Genomic DNA, 21,605 nt, shown 5'->3' with positions numbered 1-21,605 from the left:
AGGCGAGAAGAAAGGGGTAGGGAGAGGTAGGAAAAAAAGGTGAGTGCCGGGACAGAGAAGAAAAATTGGGAGTGGAGTGGGAGAGATTTAAATGAAGAGCTTATGGCATCCAAAGCCAGCGACTTCGACCGGTGAGGATTGCGGTCCCTCGAGCAAGGAAGTGACTTCGACCTCTGCACGGCATCAAAGTATTTTCCCATTCGTGTCTTTGTCAAATTTCCACTCGTTATTTTATTGTGTATGTGTTACTGTGTGTTTCTAGTTAGTGTTGGTTTGCAATTTGTGCAAACTTGTGTATAATTAATCGTTTTCTGTTCGCACCATGTGCGCGGTCTGATAACTTGAGGCTTCCCTCCCCCCGTCGGTGTTTTGTGAATTTAAGTTCTTTCCTTCACTGTATTGCTTATTTCTTAGATTTTCTCTTCAACTCATAACTTCCCCGAACATCTACCCTTTGTCTAACGTTTTAAATACAAAAAAAAACAAATAAAAACATATATTTCCTTCTCTCCTCACGGGCACATGCTTGTTGTCTCGCCCTGCCCCCTTTATCTCCTTTTCTTCCACCTCTTCCTTCCATCTCCAGCCGATACTCGCCTTTCCAATTCTAGTTTCCTCTATCTCATTTAAGCCTTTCTCCTTTCTCTGTTCCACACCCTCACTTCAGGGACTTTTCCCAGATTGTTTTTCACGGTTTTGTTTAAATATGTTTAAACTTTCCCCCGCAGTGTTTTATTACAACACGCTGTTTGTCTTCCTATTTAAAAGGCTTTTTCCAATTTCCTCATCAAATCATTCCACTTTAAAAAAAAATTCAATCTCTTCGTCATTCCTTTCTACATTCTCCACACTCACCTTCATTCCACCCCTCCTCTATCGTTTTCAAACGGATCTCTGACTTGAAAATCACAATAACCCTGCTTGTTATAAATGTTCGTTTTTCATTTATCGTCCACTTTCTAAACTCCCCCCTCACCCCTCCCCTCCTAAACTCCCTCCTCACTCCTCCCTCCAAAACTACCCCCTGACCCCTCCCTTTCAATTCTCCCCCCTGACCCCTCCCCTCCTAAACTCCCCCCTCGCCCCTCCCCTCTAAATCTCCCCAGCCCTCTAAATCTCTCCACCCGCCCCTACCCTTCAAAACTCCCCCCTCACCCTTCCCCTTCAAAACTCCCCCCTCACCCCTCCCCTTCTAATCTCTCCTCCCCTTCTAATCTCCCCCCCTACTATTTTTCTCAAATTCCCCCCCCCCCCCCCCTCCTCCTCCTCAAAGCTGCCTCCTCCCCACTTCCTCTCCCTTCCATCACATACCTCCACCTCCTCCAACCTTCAACTTTGCTCTGCCACCCCAGCCCCTCCCACAAACAACACCTCACTGTGCCTCTTCCTATCACCATCAAACCTTTTGTCCTCCTCATCCTTCCCTTTCTCCGAACTCTTCTGCAATCTCGGACACACTATCAACAGCTCTCCCTACCTCCCCCTCTCACTGATTATCTTACCCTACCCCTCCCCTCCCCTGTCCTGCACCCGAAGCTCCCCCTCCCTCTTCCTTAACGGTATGGACCTCAAACATCCGGTGCCTTCGCTCAAACCTGATTGATCTCTCCATACAGGTTGCTTCTGACAAACCAGACTTGATCTGCTGAACAGAAACTTTCCTCCTTAAAGATGTCTCTGATTCCTTAATATCTCTTCCTGGTTACTCCCTCCTCCGGAATGATAGACCTGAGCCTCGTCCTGGTGGTGGGGTTGCTATCTTTATCAAAAACTCTCTTCCTCACTCTCCTTGCACTGCCCTCTCTCCACCTCACCCCCAGGAGTACCTCCAGCTACGGCTTCCTCTTCACTCCCACCTTTTGTTCATATGCGTTCTGTACTGTCCTCCAAACAGTGATGACTCCATTTACATCTCCCTGTCTCACAACATGGACCAACTTCTATCCACTCATCCCAACTCTCTCTTCCTCATATGTGGTGACTTCAACTGTCATCATGCCAGCTGGCTGGGTGTGGGTTCCTCTCACACCAGCCATGGCACCTCAGCAAAGGATTTCTGCGACTCACTGAGACTGATACAATCTGTCAATTTCCCGACCCGGATCTCAGTCAATGGAGTATCTTCTCAATGGAGTATCAATGGAGTAGACTTGGTTATGACTAACCTCCCTGCAAATGTCTGCTGCTCTTCTTCTGCTCCAATCAGTTATTCTGATCATTTCCTTGTTAAAGTGGACATCTCTCTGGCCATTCTCAGAGAGCCTCCTCAGCGCCGACAAGTCTGGCATTTCACTCAGGCTAACTGGCACGGTCTTCAAGCAGCCATCAATCATCTGGACTGGTCTCCCATCTCTACCACCTCTGACATCAACTCTTCCTGGGAATTCTTCCAAAGTAAACTGCTCTCTCTCATGCACAGATTTATCCCATCTCGTCTTCAGTTGTCATACCCTTCCTACCCTTCATGGTTAGGAAGGTACACTCAAGCTTGTGGTGAGGCAGTTGCCATGAAGCAACTTGCCTTCAACTTATGGAAGGTTAATCCAACTGAAGGTAATCTCAGTTCCTTTCACAAAGCTCGGAGCAAGTGTGTGTCTACCCTCAGGAGAGCCAGGAAACAATATCTATCCACTCTCAAGACTGAACTCTCAAACCTGTCTCGCTGCTCCAAATGCTGGTGACGTCTGGTCAAATCTGTCTCTGGTGTTTGTTCCCCCTCCATCCCCTCCCTTACCTCAAATGGCTACACAGCTGACACCGCACGTGAAAAAGCCAAATGCCTCAACTGTGTGTTTGCCTCAAAATATTGTGCCCCGAACCCACCTCTCTCTATACCCACTTATCCCAGTCGAACCCAGCTGCTCTTGGCCTCTGTGTCCTTCTCTCCTGACAAGGTGGAGTAGTTTTTGTCAAACCTCGACTGATTCTGCAACTGGACCAGACCGCATCAGACCACGGGTCCGAAAATCTTGCTCTACTTTCACACCCTCTCTCTGTTCTCTTCAACCTCTCTTTTGCCCAAGGTCATCTGCCATCTGCATGGAAATCAGCCAACATTACTGCTTTACACAAATAAGATGCTAAAACAGATCCTTGTAACTACAGACCAATCAGCCTGCTCCCAATAATCAGCAAAGTCATGGAATCAATCATCGCTTCTGACATCAAATCATTCCTCTTCTCCAATGGCTTGATCTCTGATCATCAATTTGGTTTCAGACCAGGTCACTCTACTCTGGACATGCTGCTTCTGCTGTCTCAACAATGGATAGAGGTCCTCAATGCCAAACAGGAAATTAGAGCCGTCTCCCTCGACATATCACGTGCCTTCGATACGGTCTGGCACCCCGCTCTGCTCACCAAACTCTCCTCCTTTGGTATCCATGGAAATCTCCACGCATGGCTGGCGGACTTCCTCTCTCGTCGTAGTCAACGTGTGGCCCTGAATGGGTTTCTCTCATCTCCTCTTCCTGTTCAGGCTGGAGTTCCCCAAAGCAGTGTTCTGGGCCCTGTGCTTTTTCTGGTCTTCATCAATGATCTCTCTGACTCTCTTGAAAATCCTCTCTATCTCTTTGCTGATGACTCCACTCTCTGCCGCTCCATTCCTCATCCCTCAGATCGGCAGTCAACAGCCTCCTCACTCTCTGCAGACCTGGACAAAATCACAGACTGGGCAAACAAGTGGAACATGTCTTACAATCCTGACAAATCTCACACTCTTACGATGTCTCTCCGAAAAGACCGACTGAACAACCCTCCCATCTACTTGCTGAATAATCCTCTCCAAGAAGTTCTGTCACTCAAGCTTTTGGGTCTCACTATCTGCCATGATCTTTCCTGGGAAAACCACATTTCCAAGCTGGCCTCCAAAGCCAGTCGCCGACTGGGCATCCTCCATCGTGCGAAGTCCTTCCTTGGCACACCTGAGCTACTCACCACATACAAGGCTTTCATCCACAGCTCAATGGAAAACTGCTCTCCCCTCTGGGCTGGTGCTCCTGCCTCACACCTATCTCGTCTTCACGCTGTTGAAACCAAAGCGTTCAGAATCATTGGAATCTCCCACGATGACGCTATCTCCGAGGGCCTTTCACTTACTCACCACAGGCAGGTTGGTGGTCTTTCCGTCTTCTACCGACTCCTCTCCGGCCTTGCTCCCCCAGCTCTCTCTGGGCTCTGTCCCCCAAATATTCCTACAGGTCGCACAAGATCTGCCTGCAACCCTCTTATGGTTAAACTGCCAAAATCAAGACTCTCTGCTCACCTTCACTCCTTCATTCCTCTTTTCTCCCACCTCTGGAACAAACTCCCTCACTCTCTTCAATCCCACGCCTCCCTCCAGGTCTTTAAAACAGCTGTTCACCACCATCTCTTATCTTCCCCAATCCAAAACCTTGATCTTTTCTACCCCCGCTAATTTCACCCCAAATCCACTTTTTTGAGGTGACTTTTGTCTTCTTTCCTGGAAGTCCTTTGTGTCCTTGTGTTTATACCTGTCCTGCCTCACCCCCAGGCCCTCTCCCTCCCACACATCTCCCGATGTCCCTGCTCTCAAATGTTGTGTTTGTGTGCTTCCTCCCCTTCTCTCCCCATCTTGTCGACCGCTCCCCTTTTTATATGCTTTGTTTGCTTGTTTGTTTGATTTGTTTCTTTGATAAATGTTAGCTCTTTCACGAGCCTCGACTCTGTATACAAAAAAAAAAAAAAAAAAACACGGGACTAGCCCTATGGGCGGGGCTTCAATTGGGAAGCCCAAATGAAAAGGCAAAATATCAGAAATTGAAGGCTTTTTAAAATTTTAAACGATTCATATAAACATCCGTTGAATCATATCACACGCAAATCATTAAAATCTAAACAGTAGATGGCGCCCATTTTGAAAAAAGATTGAATTCTGCAAAAAGGAAGCGGCCACTACACGTCTTTCTCAGTCGCACGTTTATGTGGGAAGAGTGCGCGCCGAATCTGTAACACGGAAGCGGCCGCTACACCTGTTTCTCAGTTGCTTTGCACACGCTGCCATGTTACTTCGGAGCCGCACGTTCACATAGGAAGAGTTTGTCAGGAGTCTATCTACTCTCTCCTGGTACGTAGAATAAACAGTACTGTATTTGTAGAATTTCAACAAAAGCCACATCACTGTTCATATCGGTAAATATTTTTCCATCGTGTTTGGAAAACCTGGAAAACATGGAAAAACAATATGGCCTATTTTACTCCCAGGGATCCCAGGAATACCCACCCAAAATATCGTTGCGATCGGTTGAGCCGTTTTTGCGGTACCTTCGAATGGACGGACGGACATTTGGTGAATTATAGTAAGATATTATGAACTTATCTGCAATACTAAAGGGATTGTATAAACCTTCCACTGGAAAAGTGAGTCCATATCAGATAAGATTGAATTTCTCAAGTTCAATAGCCAAACCAACATACCAGGATGGTTACAAATAAAACAAATACCATTGTTATTATTTATATCAATGAAGATATAATTAAATTATAGTTGAGGATTTTTAATGCCACTCTGACAATATGACCAGGTGTCGCAGATACATTTCCTTGCCCGGAATCACATCATATTAGTGCTGAGACCTATGCACTCACCTTTCCCAGAATTGAGCGGTTGTCCATCTTTGTACCAAGTTATGTTGGGAAGAGGACTGCCGGTAACATTACATCGCAATACGAGAGAGTCACCACTGTTTACTGTCATGTCTGAGAGATTCCGCAGGAGGGACACAAACTGTTCGGCTGAAAGGAACACAATCATACAGACTATATCAAATGGGTTTCTTGCAGATAAATATTTTATCCATCAGTTTACTCTTTTGTTATACATTACAAACAAACAAAAGTACCTGTCCCCATTACATACATATCCATAAACATATACATACACATATAAACATATACATATATACATATACATACACATACACACGTATATATATATATATATATATACGTATATATATATATATATATATATATATATATATATATATATATATATATATATATATATATATATATATTGTTGCGGATATGGGATTTACATCCATCCATATCCGCTTGTAAATATTCCCCTATTTCCTCCATCATGTGCTGTTTTTGTCTTTCCCTCGCGGTCCCCATGTACTGTCTTTCCCTCGCGGTCCCCATGTACTGTCTTTCCCTCGCGGTCCCCATGTACTGTCTTTGTCTTTCCCTCGCGGTCCCCATGTGCTGTTTTTGTCTTTCCCTCGCGGTCCCCATGTACTGTCTTTCCCTCGCGGTCCCCATGTGCTGTTTTTGTCTTTCCCTCGCGGTCCCCATGTACTGTCTTTGTCTTTCCCTCTCGGTCCCTATGTGCTGTCTTTGTCTTTCCCTCGCGGTCCCCATGTACTGTCTTTCCCTCGCGGTCCCCATGTACTGTCTTTGTCTTTCCCTCGCGGTCCCCATGTGCTGTTTTTGTCTTTCCCTCGCGGTCCCTATGTGCTGTCTTTGTCTTTCCCTCGCGGTCCCCATGTGCTGTTTTTGTCTTTCCCTCGCGGTCCCCATGTACTGTCTTTCCCTCGCGGTCCCCATGTACTGTCTTTGTCTTTCCCTCGCGGTCCCCATGTGCTGTTTTTGTCTTTCCCTCGCGGTCCCCATGTACTGTCTTTGTCTTTCCCTCGCGGTCCCTATGTGCTGTCTTTGTCTTTCCCTCGCGGTCCCCATGTGCTGTCTTTGTCTTTCCCTCGTGGTCCCCATGTACTGTCTTTGTCTTTCCCTCGCGGTCCCCATGTGCTGTTTTTGTCTTTCCCTCGCGGTCCCCATGTACTGTCTTTCCCTCGCGGTCCCCATGTACTGTCTTTCCCTCGCGGTCCCCATGTACTGTCTTTGTCTTTCCCTCACGGTCCCCATGTGCTGTTTTTGTCTTTCCCTCGCGGTCCCCATGTACTGTCTTTCCCTCGCGGTCCCCATGTACTGTCTTTGTCTTTCCCTCGCGGTTGTCAGCTCTTTCACGAGCCTCGATTCAGTATAGAAAAAAAAATAATAATAATAATACTTCCCAACTATCCCCAATCCCCCATTCCCTAGTCCCATTTTCTGTAAACAACACTCTGTAGACCCGACCTCCCCCTATTTCCCCCATTAAATGTCGCATCCAGGTCCACCGCATCTCACGTAGACAACTATAGGACATCTTGCTAGTTATTCTTAGTCTATGTCAGTTAAGGACTCGTTTCCATTAATTCTGACTCTTCGTTGCACCAGAATGTGATTGTATGGCACCGTTAGGAAGTTTAGGACCTCCCAATACCTCCCCGCAGCTCTTCCTCACGGTTCAACAACAACAACAACAACAACGGCGGCGGCGCGGGGAGTGCGCGTCCTCACTCCGGCTTGGTTGGGAGGGGGTGTTGGGAGTGCACCAGGCCTTTCCAACGAGCCGCCATCGAGCATGTGCTCGACGGGGTTACCAAGTAGGGGCTCGCTGTCAGCTCCTCATCAAGGGCGGAGCCCGGTAACCCCCGCACCCAATAGAAGCGGCGGACCGGTCCCATCTGGGGCGGAGCCAACGAGCCGAGGGCGTGTGACTCCCCGCTGAGCATGCGCAGGAAGGGGGAGGTGACGTCAGATGCGCCCTGAGCTTGGAGAGAGAAGGACGCCACCTCCGAGCGCTGTGACACCTCCCCGCATCTCTGGACTGGACCGTGCTTTATCCTGTCCCTGAGCCAAGGTGCACCTTGTGCTATCGACTGCCTGTCCTTCCCTGCCATCAATCCCTGTGTAAGTCAGTCTTGTTCCGTTTGTCTGTGGTCTGTCTGGGATAGATAAGATTGTGTCTAAGTGCCTATCTCTTCTGTGTCTTTACCTCATTACCTTGTAATCTACCCCTTTTCTCCACCACTAATTATATCCTCCTCCGGAGGTCTTGAGAACTGTACCCCTTGCGTCGTTTCATTTATCCCAGTCGTTGTGTCCTTTCCATCATTGATTTAGCGTAGCGCGATATGGCCAACGTTCAAGTGGAATCGGGTGAGTTGGGGGTAATCGGGTAAACTGTGCGAACACGGCGGCCATTCCGCTCGGTCAAGCAACATCTGAAGCCGTGTCCGTAACAATTGGTGTCGGGAGTGAGATTGGACCCGAAGCGCGCTTCACGCGCTCGAAATTATTAACCGTGAAATTTGTTTTGTTTTAAAATAAAAACCCGAATTTTGAAAGTCGCGCTATGGCAGATCAAGACGGCTCGGTTCCGGTAGAGGAGAGTGAGGCAGGGTCGATCCAGGACCAAATTGAGGGACATGAGGAGAGCGAAGCAGTGAGGGCGGCAGGTTCGCAAAATGGCGTCCTCGCGCACGAGGTTACGGGCGCGCAAAATGGCGCCTCGCACATGGCTACGGCGGCCGCACCCGCTGCACAAGTGGGAGGGATGGCCCAAATGCAGGCCCTCCTGGAGCAATTTATGGTACAAATGCAGGCGTCCCTCAACCTGCAGAAGGACGAGATGAGGGCTCAGAGTGAGCAATTGGGGGTAATGAGGGACGAAGCGAGGGGTACCGGTGAGGGATTAGACAAGAAATTAGAGGGGTTAGACAATGGGATAGAAGGGGTGAAACATGGGTTAATGGGGGTAGAAAACAGAATGGCCGCTCAAGAGAATCAAATGGAAGGGATGAAAAAGGGGTTAGAGGGGTTAGAAAACAGTATGGAAGGCAAATTGAGGGACATGAGGGATCAAGCGGAAAGGGAAGTTAAACAAATGGGGCAGCAGATAGAGGGGGTCAGAATGGGGGTAGAAACTAAATTGGATGCTCACAGGGAGGAAATGGAGCAGATGAGGGTGGCATCTGGGCAGGAGATGCAAGTGATGGGAGAAGAGATCAGAAGAGGTGTGAGTGAGGAGGTCGGAGGAGTGCACGAGGAGGTGAGGCACTGTAAGGAGCGCATGGAGAAGGAGGTGAGAAAGGGGACTGTAAAATTGCAAGGTGGTATAGAGGAGTTGACGCTGGGAGTAGAACAACTGACAGTGGGACAAAAGGAGTTGGGGGACCAGGTAAAGAAGAACACGGCGGTAATGGAGGGTTAAAAGCGACACAAAACGACCTAAAAAATGACTTGATAGCGACACAGAGGCAATGTCAGATGGTACGTGAGGGACTGACAACGAGGTTGGACGAGGTGACAGAGGTAATGGAGACGAAGGACCGGCAGGTGAGGACGCACATAGAAACGGTCAAGGTGGCCTTAGAGGACGAGCTTGAGGAGACGCACCGGGAAATAAAAGAGGTGAAGCAGAAATTAGAAGAAGTGGAAGAAGGGGTAAGCGAAATTAAGAAGCGACGGAGAGGGGATAAGAAAGAGATCAAAGAGGAAGTAAAAGAATTGGTCCAAAGTCTGTGTTCGGATCGTGATGATGTGCTCATTAACCGGATGAGGGATTCGCAGGTGATGGAGGAGAAGCGAAGAGAAAGAGGACCCGGTGTAAGTGGTGACCAATATGGTCGTGCGTATGATGCGCCAGGTGATTTAATAAGCTTGGGGGTCGAGATGGACCCGGGTGTTCGTGAGAGGCCGTTGGTGAAGTGTGCGACAGGTCTGGTGTGCGTAAAAGGAGGTGTGCGAGAAAGTCCGACTCTGGGGTGTGTGAGGAAAAAGTGCGTGCCAAGGAGTGAGGGTGCTGTCGAGAGTGAGTCGGTCATAGCGCGTGTGCGAGGGAGCACATGGAAGCACGTAGTGAGGAGTGTTACGGAGGGTGTAAAGGGAGAATGCATGCCTGTGGTGAGTGTTACAGAGGATGTAACGGGAGAGGGTGCGCGAGAAAGATGTGTGACGGACAGGTGCATGGGGAAAGAGTGCGCTGTCAAAAGTAAGGAAGAGTGTACACCTGTGGTGAGTGTTACAGAGGGTGTAACGGGAGAGTGTGCGTGAGAAAGGTGTGTAACGGACGGGTGCATGAGGAAAGAGTGCGCTGTCGAGAGTAAGGGTGAGTGCGCTGTCAAGAGTGGAGGTGAGAGTAGTAAGAGTGACATGGAGCGTGAGTTGGTTGTGACAGGTGAGAAAGGAAGCACACCTGGAATGGTAGAGCGTGTGTGGAAATGCACACTTGAGTTGGTCGTGAGGCACGTGGTTGGGTGTGCGAGTGAAAGCACACCTGTGATTGTCACAGAGGAGGTGACCAAGGAGGGGGCGCGAAGAGGTGTGTTGGTGAGGTGTGCGAGCGACGAATGTGTGCCAAGGTGTTCGGTGGTCAGGTGTGTGACCAAGGCTGTGAGTGGAATGAGTGTACCTGGGTGTGTTAGAGAAGGTACGACGAGGAGCATGGAAACGGCTGGATGTATGAGCAAGAAAGGGGTAGCGTATGCGTGTAAGCATGCAGGTGAGGCATCGACGGTAACCGGGTTAGCGGTTAGAGCGACTTATAGCCGAATCGGGCCCTCGGTGCGTGCCGGGCTTCGCGTGCCGCGAGAACCAGCGGGGATCCGAGCCACGGCGGGTTCGAAAGGACCGCCGTACGCGATCCACGCTGGGCCTCGCTTTGAACGGCCGCGTCCGTGCTCCACTAGGCGGAGCTGGCAGCCCGATAGGAAGGGTCGTCATGGCGACCACTTTTTGTTGAGGCATTCCGGCAGGTCGAGCTCGGGCCATGGGATGGCTCCGTGCCGAGATGGTGCGTGGGACCTCGGCCCGGGTAAACCTCCTTCCCTGCACCGAATGCGGGACGTATCCAGCCGCTGGCACCAAACAACCCGCATTCATGGCTTGGCTGTACGAAGCCGAGCTTTAGAAGTTAATTGGCGCACCGAGAGGCATTAGTAAGTAGACTGTAATGACGAGGATAGAGTTTTGGCCCCGAAATTAGAAAAACAAAATTTGATGATTGGCAAAGGATTGGCAGTAATGATTGGCAGATGATGGGTAGTGATTGGCAAATTTTTGATTTGTTGAAATTTGATGTGCAAAATTGGTAGTGGGAGATGCCCGATGTGGTGGGATGGCAACTCTGTCATCCCTCACAAACTTGGGGCAAATGCGCTATAGATTATGGGGTGTATGGCAGTGGAAACTAGCCCGGGTGGGTTAGGATATTGTGTGTAGGGATCTAGCGAAGATGACATTAGGTAACGTTAAGGTTAGTTAGTGACAAGGATACCTGTAGAGGGGACGCAGGTAGATTAGAGTGGATGATAATGACGAGGGAGCGCAATAGTTTAAAGGGACGACTGGGAAGCGCAAGTTTCAGAGGGGAGTAGTTAGATGAGATGATGCTGTGTGAGAACTGGACAGGTGTGTGGAGCAGTGTATGAGTAGTGAGTGTTGTGGATCAGCGCGAATGCGCTTGGGGGAGAGAAGGGTGCAGGCGGCACCAAGTATGAGAGCACAGGTGTGCAAGCACAGGTGTGTGGAATATATGGAGCGGAGAATGAGTGGTGTGGAGAGAGTTGGAGTAAGTGGTACGGAGTGGTGTGCATGGTGCGAAGGTGTGGATGGGGGAAGAGTGGACCCCTTTTCACGAGTACCCGGGGAGGGTAGTTTAAAGAATAGTTAGAAGGTATAGGTAAATTGTGGTTGGATATTGGCATTTGTGGTGCGGTTGCAGAATGGTATTGTGGATGGGTGCATTGGTGTGGTGAAATTGGCTGGTCGTGTGGCCTGTTAGTATGAGTGTGAATGGTTGGGCACTCCGCCACTGTTAGATGTCGGCCAGGTGAGGCCGCAGGTGGGCTCTGGGAGCCGTTAGTGTCAGTGGGTGCCTGAGGATCCCGGGTGTGGATCGGGCAGGCCGTGCCAGAGAGGGCACTGAGGGGGTGAGAGTGCCAGAGGGCCTTCCCCAGTTAGTTAGGTTAGGGTGAGGAGCAGGTGAGCTCGGTAGGCAACCACAGTGGTGGAGGTGTGCAGGTGGGTGGACCAGCTGGGAGCGTCACACGACCCAGCCACCGAAATTGTGCGGGGGCACCGAGTGTTGAATCGGGGGAGTGAGACCCCAAATTGAGAAGCACCACAGTTTGGTCAATGGGAATTGGTTTTTAGAACCCATAGTGTAAGTTGGCCAATGAATTGGCAGGGAAAGACCCCGGGTAATGTAAAGTTGTTAAAGTCATTTAGGAAATAGTTAGGATTGATGAACCTGTCGCACCATACGCAGCCACTTACGTGAGGTGGTGATGATAACTCCACACCTGTGTTCCTTTGTTCTGTGTTGCAGGAAATGAGAATTGCTGTGTGGATTTGTGAGACGCATCACGACGTGGATGAGACATTGGGGTGATTCCATCTCTCCCTCCTTAGGAGGGACTGATGATGAATTGGTGATGGCAAATTTTGATGTTGAGTTGGAGATGGCAAATTTGATTGGTTAGGAGGGAGAGAAGACGAATTTGGTTTATGGGAGGAACGGGGAAGACAGTAGGGACGTTTGTTGATGTGTAAAGTAGATGTTTATGGGTAGTGTTGTGTTTTGTGGATACAGTAAGGGGTAAGGGAGGGGCAATGTAGGTTACCTGGTGGGGGGGGGGGGCGTACGGTAGGAACGTACCTGTCTCACCTGGTTCCCATGTGCCCCCAGTGTGCATTACCTAGAATTGCGTGCACTTTTGCGCCCTTACCACCTTACTCACTTGTCTTCTTTTGTCTCCCACCTCCGAGGATCTGGCTTTGGGGCAGAGAGAGAGGAGAGAGAGGTGCTGGCTCCGCAGTTGTGGGCCTGTACTTCCGCTGCTTGCTGCCTGGATCGATACACCATATGGACCGCAATTTTTGTGGCCGCCCACAATGGACCGCAGTTCTTTTGCGGTCAAGCACCACCCGTGGATGGACCTCTGGGTCAACGTGGCACCTATGCCATACAGGTGAACCACTTTTAGTTGGCCCCCCTGACGGCCACAATTTAGAAATGGACGCGGTTGGCGCCTTTCTTTATTTCTAAAGAAGCCAGAAGGCCAAGTGCACTCCATGAAGACAAGACCAGCGGCAGAACATCGGCCGGCTGCGACACCACCGGTGACCATGGACACTTAATTGTGCATTTTTATGAACACTTTATTGGTGCACCGGATGGTGCTGACTGTGTATGGGGTGGTGCTTTTGGTGCTTGGACGGGGTGCTCTGCACATTATTAAAGGCCGTAGGGCCACAGGGCACTCGTGGGTTGGTGTATCGATGCTGGCATGCGTGCTCTCTCTCTATGCATAACATCTGCATGTGTTCCTCAAAGAACAGGTCCTGGATCGTAGTGTAAATATCAGTCAGTCTTGTGTAAATAATGCTCCCTACCGGCTGTATGTTTAGTTTGAGAATGCTTTCCGCGATTCGGTTATCCTGTGGGTGTGTTTCTGTTAGGAGAAGGGTGCAACGTCGCAGGGGGACATATTTACTCATTTGTGAACATCTGTAAAACTGTCACACTCAGGGTTGAGTTAATAGTAGAGGGAACTACATCTGAGTGCCACACTAAAGTAGGTAAAAATTTATCGGGTCGGGACGCCCCGAGGTAGAGAAGGGTGCAATGTTGCGGATATGGGATTTACATCCATCCATATCCGCTTGTAAATATTCCCCTATTTCCTCCATACTTCCCAACTATCCCCAATCCCCCATTCCCTAGTCCCATTTTCTGTAAACAACACTCTGTAGACCCGACCTCCCCCTATTTCCCCCATTAAATGTCGCATCCAGGTCCACCGCATCTCACGTAGACAACTATAGGACATCTTGCTAGTTATTCTTAGTCTATGTCAGTTAAGGACTCGTTTCCATTAATTCTGACTCTTCGTTGCACCAGAATGTGATTGTATGGCACCGTTAGGAAGTTTAGGACCTCCCAATACCTCCCCGCAGCTCTTCCTCACGGTTCAACAACAACAACAACAACAACAACGGCGGCGGCGCGGGGAGTGCGCGTCCTCACTCCGGCTTGGTTGGTAGGGGGTGTTGGGAGTGCACCAGGCCTTTCCAACGAGCCGCCATCGAGCATGTGCTCGACGGGGTTACCAAGTAGGGGCTCGCTGTCAGCTCCTCGTCAAGGGCGGAGCCCGGTAACCCCCGCACCCAATAGAAGCGGCGGACCGGTCCCATCTGGGGCGGAGCCAACGAGCCGAGGGCGTGTGACTCCCCGCTGAGCATGCGCAGGAAGGGGGAGGTGACGTCAGATGCGCCCTGAGCTTGGAGAGAGAAGGACGCCACCTCCGAGCGCTGTGACACCTCCCCGCATCTCTGGACTGGACCGTGCTTTATCCTGTCCCTGAGCCAAGGTGCACCTTGTGCTATCGACTGCCTGTCCTTCCCTGCCATCAATCCCTGTGTAAGTCAGTCTTGTTCCGTTTGTCTGTGGTCTGTCTGGGATAGATAAGATTGTGTCTAAGTGCCTATCTCTTCTGTGTCTTTACCTCATTACCTTGTAATCTACCCCTTTTCTCCACCACTAATTATATCCTCCTCCGGAGGTCTTGAGAACTGTACCCCTTGCGTCGTTTCATTTATCCCAGTCGTTGTGTCCTTTCCATCATTGATTTAGCGTAGCGCGATTTGGCCAACGTTCGAGTGGAATCGGGTGAGTTGGGGGTAATCGGGTAAACTGTGCGAACACGGCGGCCATTCCGCTCGGTCAAGCAACATCTGAAGCCGTGTCCGTAACAATATATATATATATATATATATATATATATATATATATATATACATACACTACACGGCCAAAAGTATGCGGACACCCCTTCTAATTAGTGTATTTGGCTGCTTAAGCCACACCCATTGCTGCCAGGTATATATATATATATATATATATATATATATATATATATATATATATATATATATATACAGACTTGGCATTTAATATGGAATTTTTTTTTTCTTGACTTGGGTTTAATTTCTGAACTCGGTATATCAATCTGGTGAGTTTCTTTTGCGCTTCGGTGATTTCTTTGTTAAAAGAACCATGTCACTGATTGTCTGTCGCAGCAAGAAGTCAATAACAGGATTATATCACAGGTGGCGTGACAAAATGTACGGACAGGTACATTTGACGATTGGCTTCACAATCGGGTATATAAGGGTTGTTGCATTCTGTATTAGTGGAAAACAACTGCTGCACGTCTACAAAAGTTATTGCCGCTTCCCCTGGAGATGGTCCGTCAACTCGACAATGCTGTTTGTCATTTAGTGGTGGCTTTACGAAATTCCGGCATGAAACAGCGTGCTTTTGCTTGGCAGTATGGCATCACTCAAGGTCAGGTGTCAAAGATCCTGAAACGAAATGCTCAGAGGGGTGTCCCTACTCCAATACCGAGGCCAGGACGTCCCCGCAGAAGCACAAGGAGGGATGATCGCCAGCTGCACCGGTTAGTCCGCAATGGCCGTACCAAGTCAGCTAATCGGCTTTGGGCTGAGTGGCAGCAACTGACAAATGTGCCTGTATCCAGAAGGCTAGTCGACCAACGACTGGTTCAAGCCGGCTATCGTGCCAGGCGTCCCCTGAGAAAGCCACGTCTGACCAGACAACACCACCAGCGCCGATTGCAGTGGGCCAGAGAGCACCGTCAATGGCAGCCAGGACACTGCAATCACGTGATCTTCAATGACGAGTCTAGATTTCTGGTCTATCGTCAAGATGGCCGCGTCCGAGTGTGCAGAAAAGTGCATGAAGCCTACAACGAAGATTGTATAGTGCCAAGAGTCCAAGCTGGAGGTGGTGGCATGACCGTTTGGGCTGCTTTTCATGCATGGGGCAAAACTGACCTGGTTGTTCTGAATGGAAACCTGAACCAGTTCAAGCATAGGGCCATTCTGGAAGAAACATTGCTTCCATTTGTTCATGCAGCCTTTCAAGGAAACTTTGTCTTCCAAGATGACAATGCACGGCCTCATCGTGCTCGCATGATCCAACACTTTCTTGCTGACCGTGGTGTAGAGCATATGGAGTGGCCTGCCATGTCCCCGGATATGAATCCGATAGAGAACTTGTGGGCAGAATTAACGCGTCAAATCGACAACTTGGACCAGCAGCCTGCCTCTGTGCGTGAATTGCAGCAGGCTATTGTAACTGCATGGCAAGCGATTCCTGTCCAAACCTTGGCAAATCTCGTAAACAGCATGCCTCAACGTGTACGTGCTCTCCTGAATGCTCGTGGGGGTTATACGAAGTACTGACCTGTAATTTTACTGTCCGTAATCCCAGTCGTAATTTAACTTTTGTTTTTGTTCAAAAATTCTTTGGCTAATGTGCAAAATAAAGAGATACTTCTGGAAAACGCACAGAAGTTTAACACAGTACTGTACGTGAATTGAGTTCGATATCAGTTTACATCACTTTCAAGGATCAATTTATTTACTTCGAAATGTCAAATGTGGTTTTTGTTTCTTTTAAAGGTCACATTAACAAAATCTCGAATAATTTCAACATAATTCCAATGAACTTTTGGTTCGAAGTCATCTTGAAAAGTAAGTTCACCCCCACAAAGGAAATATTCCATATTAAATGCCAAGTCTGTATATACTGTATATGTATGATGTCGATTCTCCTTGGGCAATGTTGGCAATGCCTTTCTATGGCTAGTACACAGGGGTAAGTGTGTGGTATATACGCCCCCCCTTCCCCCGTATATACCGTCCGGGTGGGTCCCCACTCCTCTCCATCTATAATCAAGCACTCAGCCATGCAATCTCCATAGACAAACATTGGTAGTAGAATGGGCTGCACTGAAGAGCTCAGTGACTTTCAACGTGGCACCGTCATAGGATGCCACCTTTCTAACAAGTCAGTTCGTCAAATTTCTGCCCTGCTAGAGCTGCCCCGGTAAACTGCAAGTGCTGTTATTGTGAAGTGGAAACGTCTAGGAGCACGTCTTTCACGAAACAGCTGGTGAGGCCTGATGTTCGATTGAAAGTGATATTTGGGCAGAATTTCGTTATTTAGAGTTTATTTGGAGAATTTATTTAGAGTGCCGGAGATAACTCAGCTACTATTTATGAAAGACACCGTGGGGTCTCTAACGTCCACCAACTAATGCCGGCAGACGGGACGCCCAGTTTGGAAGAGGAACATTTTTGTAGGGGGATAATAACACAAATAATAATAATAATAATGCACATTGTATATTCACAAGCCTTAATTACAATTGGCATGACCACACAGAAAGGATCCACCATATGGTGTAATGATTGAAGAGTAAAACTCACAGTGTAGAACGAGTGTAAAGTTTGTGCGGTGAAGGATTCCAGTTAGAAGACTTCGTGCTTCGCACTCGTACACTCCTCCATGAACCTGCTGTGCCATTGTAAAGTCCAGCTGAGAAATTAGCGAGTAATCACCCTCCTGGGATGTCTCGGTGAAGTTGGTGAGGGAAACTTCACGGCGGAGAAACCAGCGCGGAGTGGAGAACAGGTGCTTGTTGGCGGCACACTCTAATTTCAGCGGGTCACCCTCAACCACCATCATTGGGCTCGAGTCCCTGAGATGGATATTTAGGCCTGATGGGACATCCCCCGAGCATGACGAGATAATGGGATTATTACATTTTTAACAGAAATATTTCTGCTTTCACATCACTGATTTTTTTGACATCATTTCACCACCCCCCCCCCCGCCCCCCCCCCCCCCCCGTCCCCTTCCCCATGCCTCCTCCCCCCCCTCTCCTCCCCCCCCCCCCCCCCCCCCCCCCCCCCACAGATCTCCCGATGTCCCTGCCCTCCATCTTGTTCTCCCGCTCCCTTTATCATATGTTTTATGTATCAGTTTGTCTTTTTTGTGATCAATGTTGGCTCTCACATGAGCCGCGACCTACAAAATACAAAAATACAAAGTATACAAAATAAAACAAACAAAAAAACTGACAACCTGTGAAGTTGAGAGACCAGCACAAAAGATAGAACAAAAAAAAAATCCACTATTTTAATGCAGATCACTGCCAAGTCAAGGCAGGAAGCAGGGCGATGGCAGCTAACGGCGGGGGGACATTACCCCCACGCAGTCATACGAAAATTCGCGTAAGCATAATAACAAACCCGTGAGGTTTTCAGGTTTATGAACACAACGGCGCTGTCACAGATGCATTGTGAACTCAAACCATTGACGTGATATGCAAATATGAAGGCGTTCAATTATGGGCATTCTTTTCTCTTTTGCGCTTTTGGAACCACTGACCCATTGCGCAAAAGGTTCGTGGGAGATTACACATTGTTGGCACCCGTAGCGCAAAGTCTCGGCTTGTATAAATGTTGAGGCACTAAAAGAGAACATCACTCTTGATTAATAAACCCACTCGTCCTCGGGGATTTCATAACAATCGCAAACAATGGCCGGTTCATTGTGTGCATTCATCTGCAGGAAGTCACCGCTCTGGCAACCCGACAAAGCGTCAAATCGATGTGCATTGGATTGATCATAGGAACCTGACACTATTGTCTGCAGCTTTATCATTGTTCTGCGCAAGTTCGCCAGCCACTGCTGCTCTCAAAACAGTCCCAGAACAAGATAAGAGTCGAGACATATTGCAATTTACGGATAGAATTAACAAAGAAAACTCTGCAGGTGACACGTTTAATGGCCGACATCGCGAATGCATTAGAATCTTCAACAAAAGGTGCCTGGCAGCAAAAGACAAGAGATTCAAAAGAGCAACAACTGGTGACCCATTGAAACATTAGCAGTAAATGGATGCAATTCCATCACCAAAATGGCTATTACAGTGTTAACACTGCTCTGTACCTCACTGTGGGCAAGTAAGCCAACTTATTGGCACAATTCCTGCAGTCGGCACTCACCCGTGACGTAGAATGCAAACCCAAAGGAATCGTTTCCCAAGTAGTTATGAGACACGCAGCGGGTAGCAGCCAGAAACCCGTGCAAGGTGGATTTCCATTGTGCTACGCATCTGGCAAAAACAAGAGCAGCACTTCAACTTGGCATCGTGCGGCGGGTGCAATCCGCTCCCGAGCCTTAATGTTTTTGATTTACTGCATGGATCAAAAATATTTCGAGCCCTCCCGTTCCACCTTATTTTCAGAGCCTTCAAGCTCAACCTCACACTGGGGACGGCAGAGTTGACATTGTCGCTATTTTTCAGTGTCCACCACCCGTCACTTTGAGGCAAGCGGCTGAAAAAAAAACAAAAAAAAAACATTATTGGCCACAATCAACACAAATTTTACTTTGTCGGCTTTTGCACAATTTACAGATCTTGTGATAGCCTGAATGAGAACTGCCACAAGGCCACGCCTCGACTCGGCCTTCGCCTTAATGGGAAAAAAAATAAAAAATTAAACTTTGCATTGCAAGGATAAATGATTAAAAGTTTCACTATTTGCATTTGTAACCTTCAATATTATTGGTGCTGGCATATCTACAAGGGCGGCAATTCTCGGCATTTCACATTTAGCTGCTGGACAGCAACAATAACAAAAAAATAATTAGAAGACAAAGAAAGAAAGACATCTATTCAAAGCAGAAATCTCTTATACTTCAGAAGATCAATAAATAAAACAAAATATTTACTGTTTCACATGAAGGGCTTCCCGTGCAACCAAATTCCCAGGCTAGAGGGGAGAAAACGATGCGAGCCGAGGGGGAAAACGCAAAGCAAAATAACAACAGGAAGGCCGAGGGATGGAAGAGCTTGTGGAGCCAGCACTTCCCGTCCTGGTAACTGGTGTTTGGTAGATCTGAAAAGCTTACAGGATGCATGTCCTTCTTACATTCCTCACTCAGTATATCAATGTAGCCCCATCGCTTTAATCTCTTGCCACTGATTGGGCATTTCGTTTGCGGTCGAGTTTGGTGCCAAAATGTAGTTTGATAGGTATCGTTGAAGAAGTTCGCTTATTTTCGGCACTTTTTTCTTTAAATACTTGTAATAAAAACATTTTAAATGTAAAAAGATGTAGGGAGCGTGGTATGCCAAAAAGTACGTGAACAAGGTAGGGATGGTCACAATGAATTATCATGTGAAACCATTCCCACATCTTTCTTTGGATAATAGTTGTTGCCTGTCCATCCCTGCATTTATTTGCAATGACAGTTCATGTTCATTGTTTCCATGTATGCATTTGAGCATTGAAATAGTGTAAACACACACACACACACACACACACACACACACACACACACACGACAGCTCCAGGCGAGTATGCAAACTCCAAGCTACCTAGCTAGCCCTACAAAATCAAATTACATATCATATTACATAACAAAATCAAAATAAATTCAGCCGTAAGATAATTAATCCTTGTAAATAATTGGGATTCAAACGTAAAGGGGTACAGATGGTCAATTCAAGTCACAAAATCCTGACTTCAACACACATTACTCCTGACAATAAATGGTGCGTACGATCACAGGTGAATGAATAGTCACCATGAAAGACTACATGGTTAGTTCCCCCTCCCCCCCCTTCCCCCTCCCCCCCATTCCCCTCCCCCTCCTCTTCCCCCTCCCCTCCTCCTCCCCCGCTTCCCCTCCCCCCCTCCCCCCCGTTCCCCCCCGTCCCTCCCCTCCTCCCCTCCCCTCCTCCTCCCACTCCCGTGCAAAGCCGGGTACCTCTGCTAGTATTACATAACAAATCAAAATAAATTCAGCCGTAAGATAATTAATCCTTGTAAATAATTGGGATTCAAACGTAAGGGGTACAGATGGTCAATTCAAGTCACAAAATCCTGACTTCAACACACATTACTCCTGACAATAAATGGTGCGTACGATCACAGGTGAATGAATAGTCACCATGAAAGACTACATGGTTAGTTGATCAGATCTGGTGATACATAGTAGTAGTGAAGACACTGTAGTGGCATTCAAGATGTTGCGAGTTCAAATCCATCTGGATGAAGCAGTATGAAGGATTCAAATTATTCTCTGTATTCCGAGATTGTCGCCGAAGAATGAACATGTTGCTTTTGGATTGTCGGTCAAAACCCAACCAGATCGTTAATAATGACCATGGTAGGTGATGCAAGTTTGTAGTTCAAAACTTCCTCTTAAATGCATCAGGGAATCCTCACAGAATAGACCCCCAAAGCCATTCTTATAATGACAGGTTACCATTATTCCTTCAGTGACAATCGTACTTCTTAGGATATCTTTGTCCCGACACACCAATGGGTATCCCAAACTACAAACAGAAAAAAACAGCAACAACAGGATCGTCTCTTACTACACATGGTCTGGCACTTGGCGCTTCTTGCCAAGTCTCCTTACCTGGCAGCATCTCCGGTACTCTTCATGCAAATACACAACTGCACAGAATTCCTCTGAATTTACACACCAGCAGGAGACATGCAATATCATTGCTTACTAGAAGCACTAGCAAAACGAAGAACTGCTCTGATGACCTTCAAACCAGACAAGACTCAAGTGTTTGTATCATATCTCCGAATGGACATTCAAATAAACCCTTTGTCTCAAAGCAGAGGTCCCAATGGTCAAGCAAATTCACTTCTCGACACACCTCAGCTAACCACACATGGCCTTTGCACGCAGCATTGTAGAATATGCTCCACCACTTTGGGCCGCAATCGTCTCTGTACAATCCCCCATTTGATGTGTTATTCAGATACGTTCCTTTACACCTTTTTGCCACGTCGATGGCAGTGATCTGCCATCCAGTTTTCTGGAATGCACGTTGCCTGCAGCCTCAATTAAC

The 21,605-nt window shown here is 48.0% G+C and overlaps 1 protein-coding gene across 1 annotated transcript in view; it reads right to left on the bottom strand.

Moving 5' to 3' along the window:
- FLT1 (fms related receptor tyrosine kinase 1) overlaps positions 1 to 21,605 on the bottom strand; it is a 132,357-nt gene that overhangs the window by 63,308 nt on the left and 47,444 nt on the right. Inside the window, exons 11-14 of the mRNA XM_078766147.1 lie at positions 18,964 to 19,065; positions 18,735 to 18,842; positions 17,149 to 17,453; positions 5,608 to 5,754 (exon numbers count right to left, since the gene is read on the bottom strand). Of these exons, the coding sequence (XP_078622273.1) occupies positions 5,608 to 5,754; positions 17,149 to 17,453; positions 18,735 to 18,842; positions 18,964 to 19,065 (662 nt within the window). The remainder of the gene's footprint in view (positions 1 to 5,607; positions 5,755 to 17,148; positions 17,454 to 18,734; positions 18,843 to 18,963; positions 19,066 to 21,605) is intronic.

This window comes from Myxine glutinosa, chromosome 12, assembly GCF_964187855.1.
Source record: "Myxine glutinosa chromosome 12, kmMyxGlut1.1, whole genome shotgun sequence".
Classification (NCBI taxonomy): domain Eukaryota; kingdom Metazoa; phylum Chordata; class Myxini; order Myxiniformes; family Myxinidae; genus Myxine; species Myxine glutinosa.
Note: the sequence above shows the minus strand (reverse complement) of the source record. Positions and strands in the feature narration are given on the sequence as shown.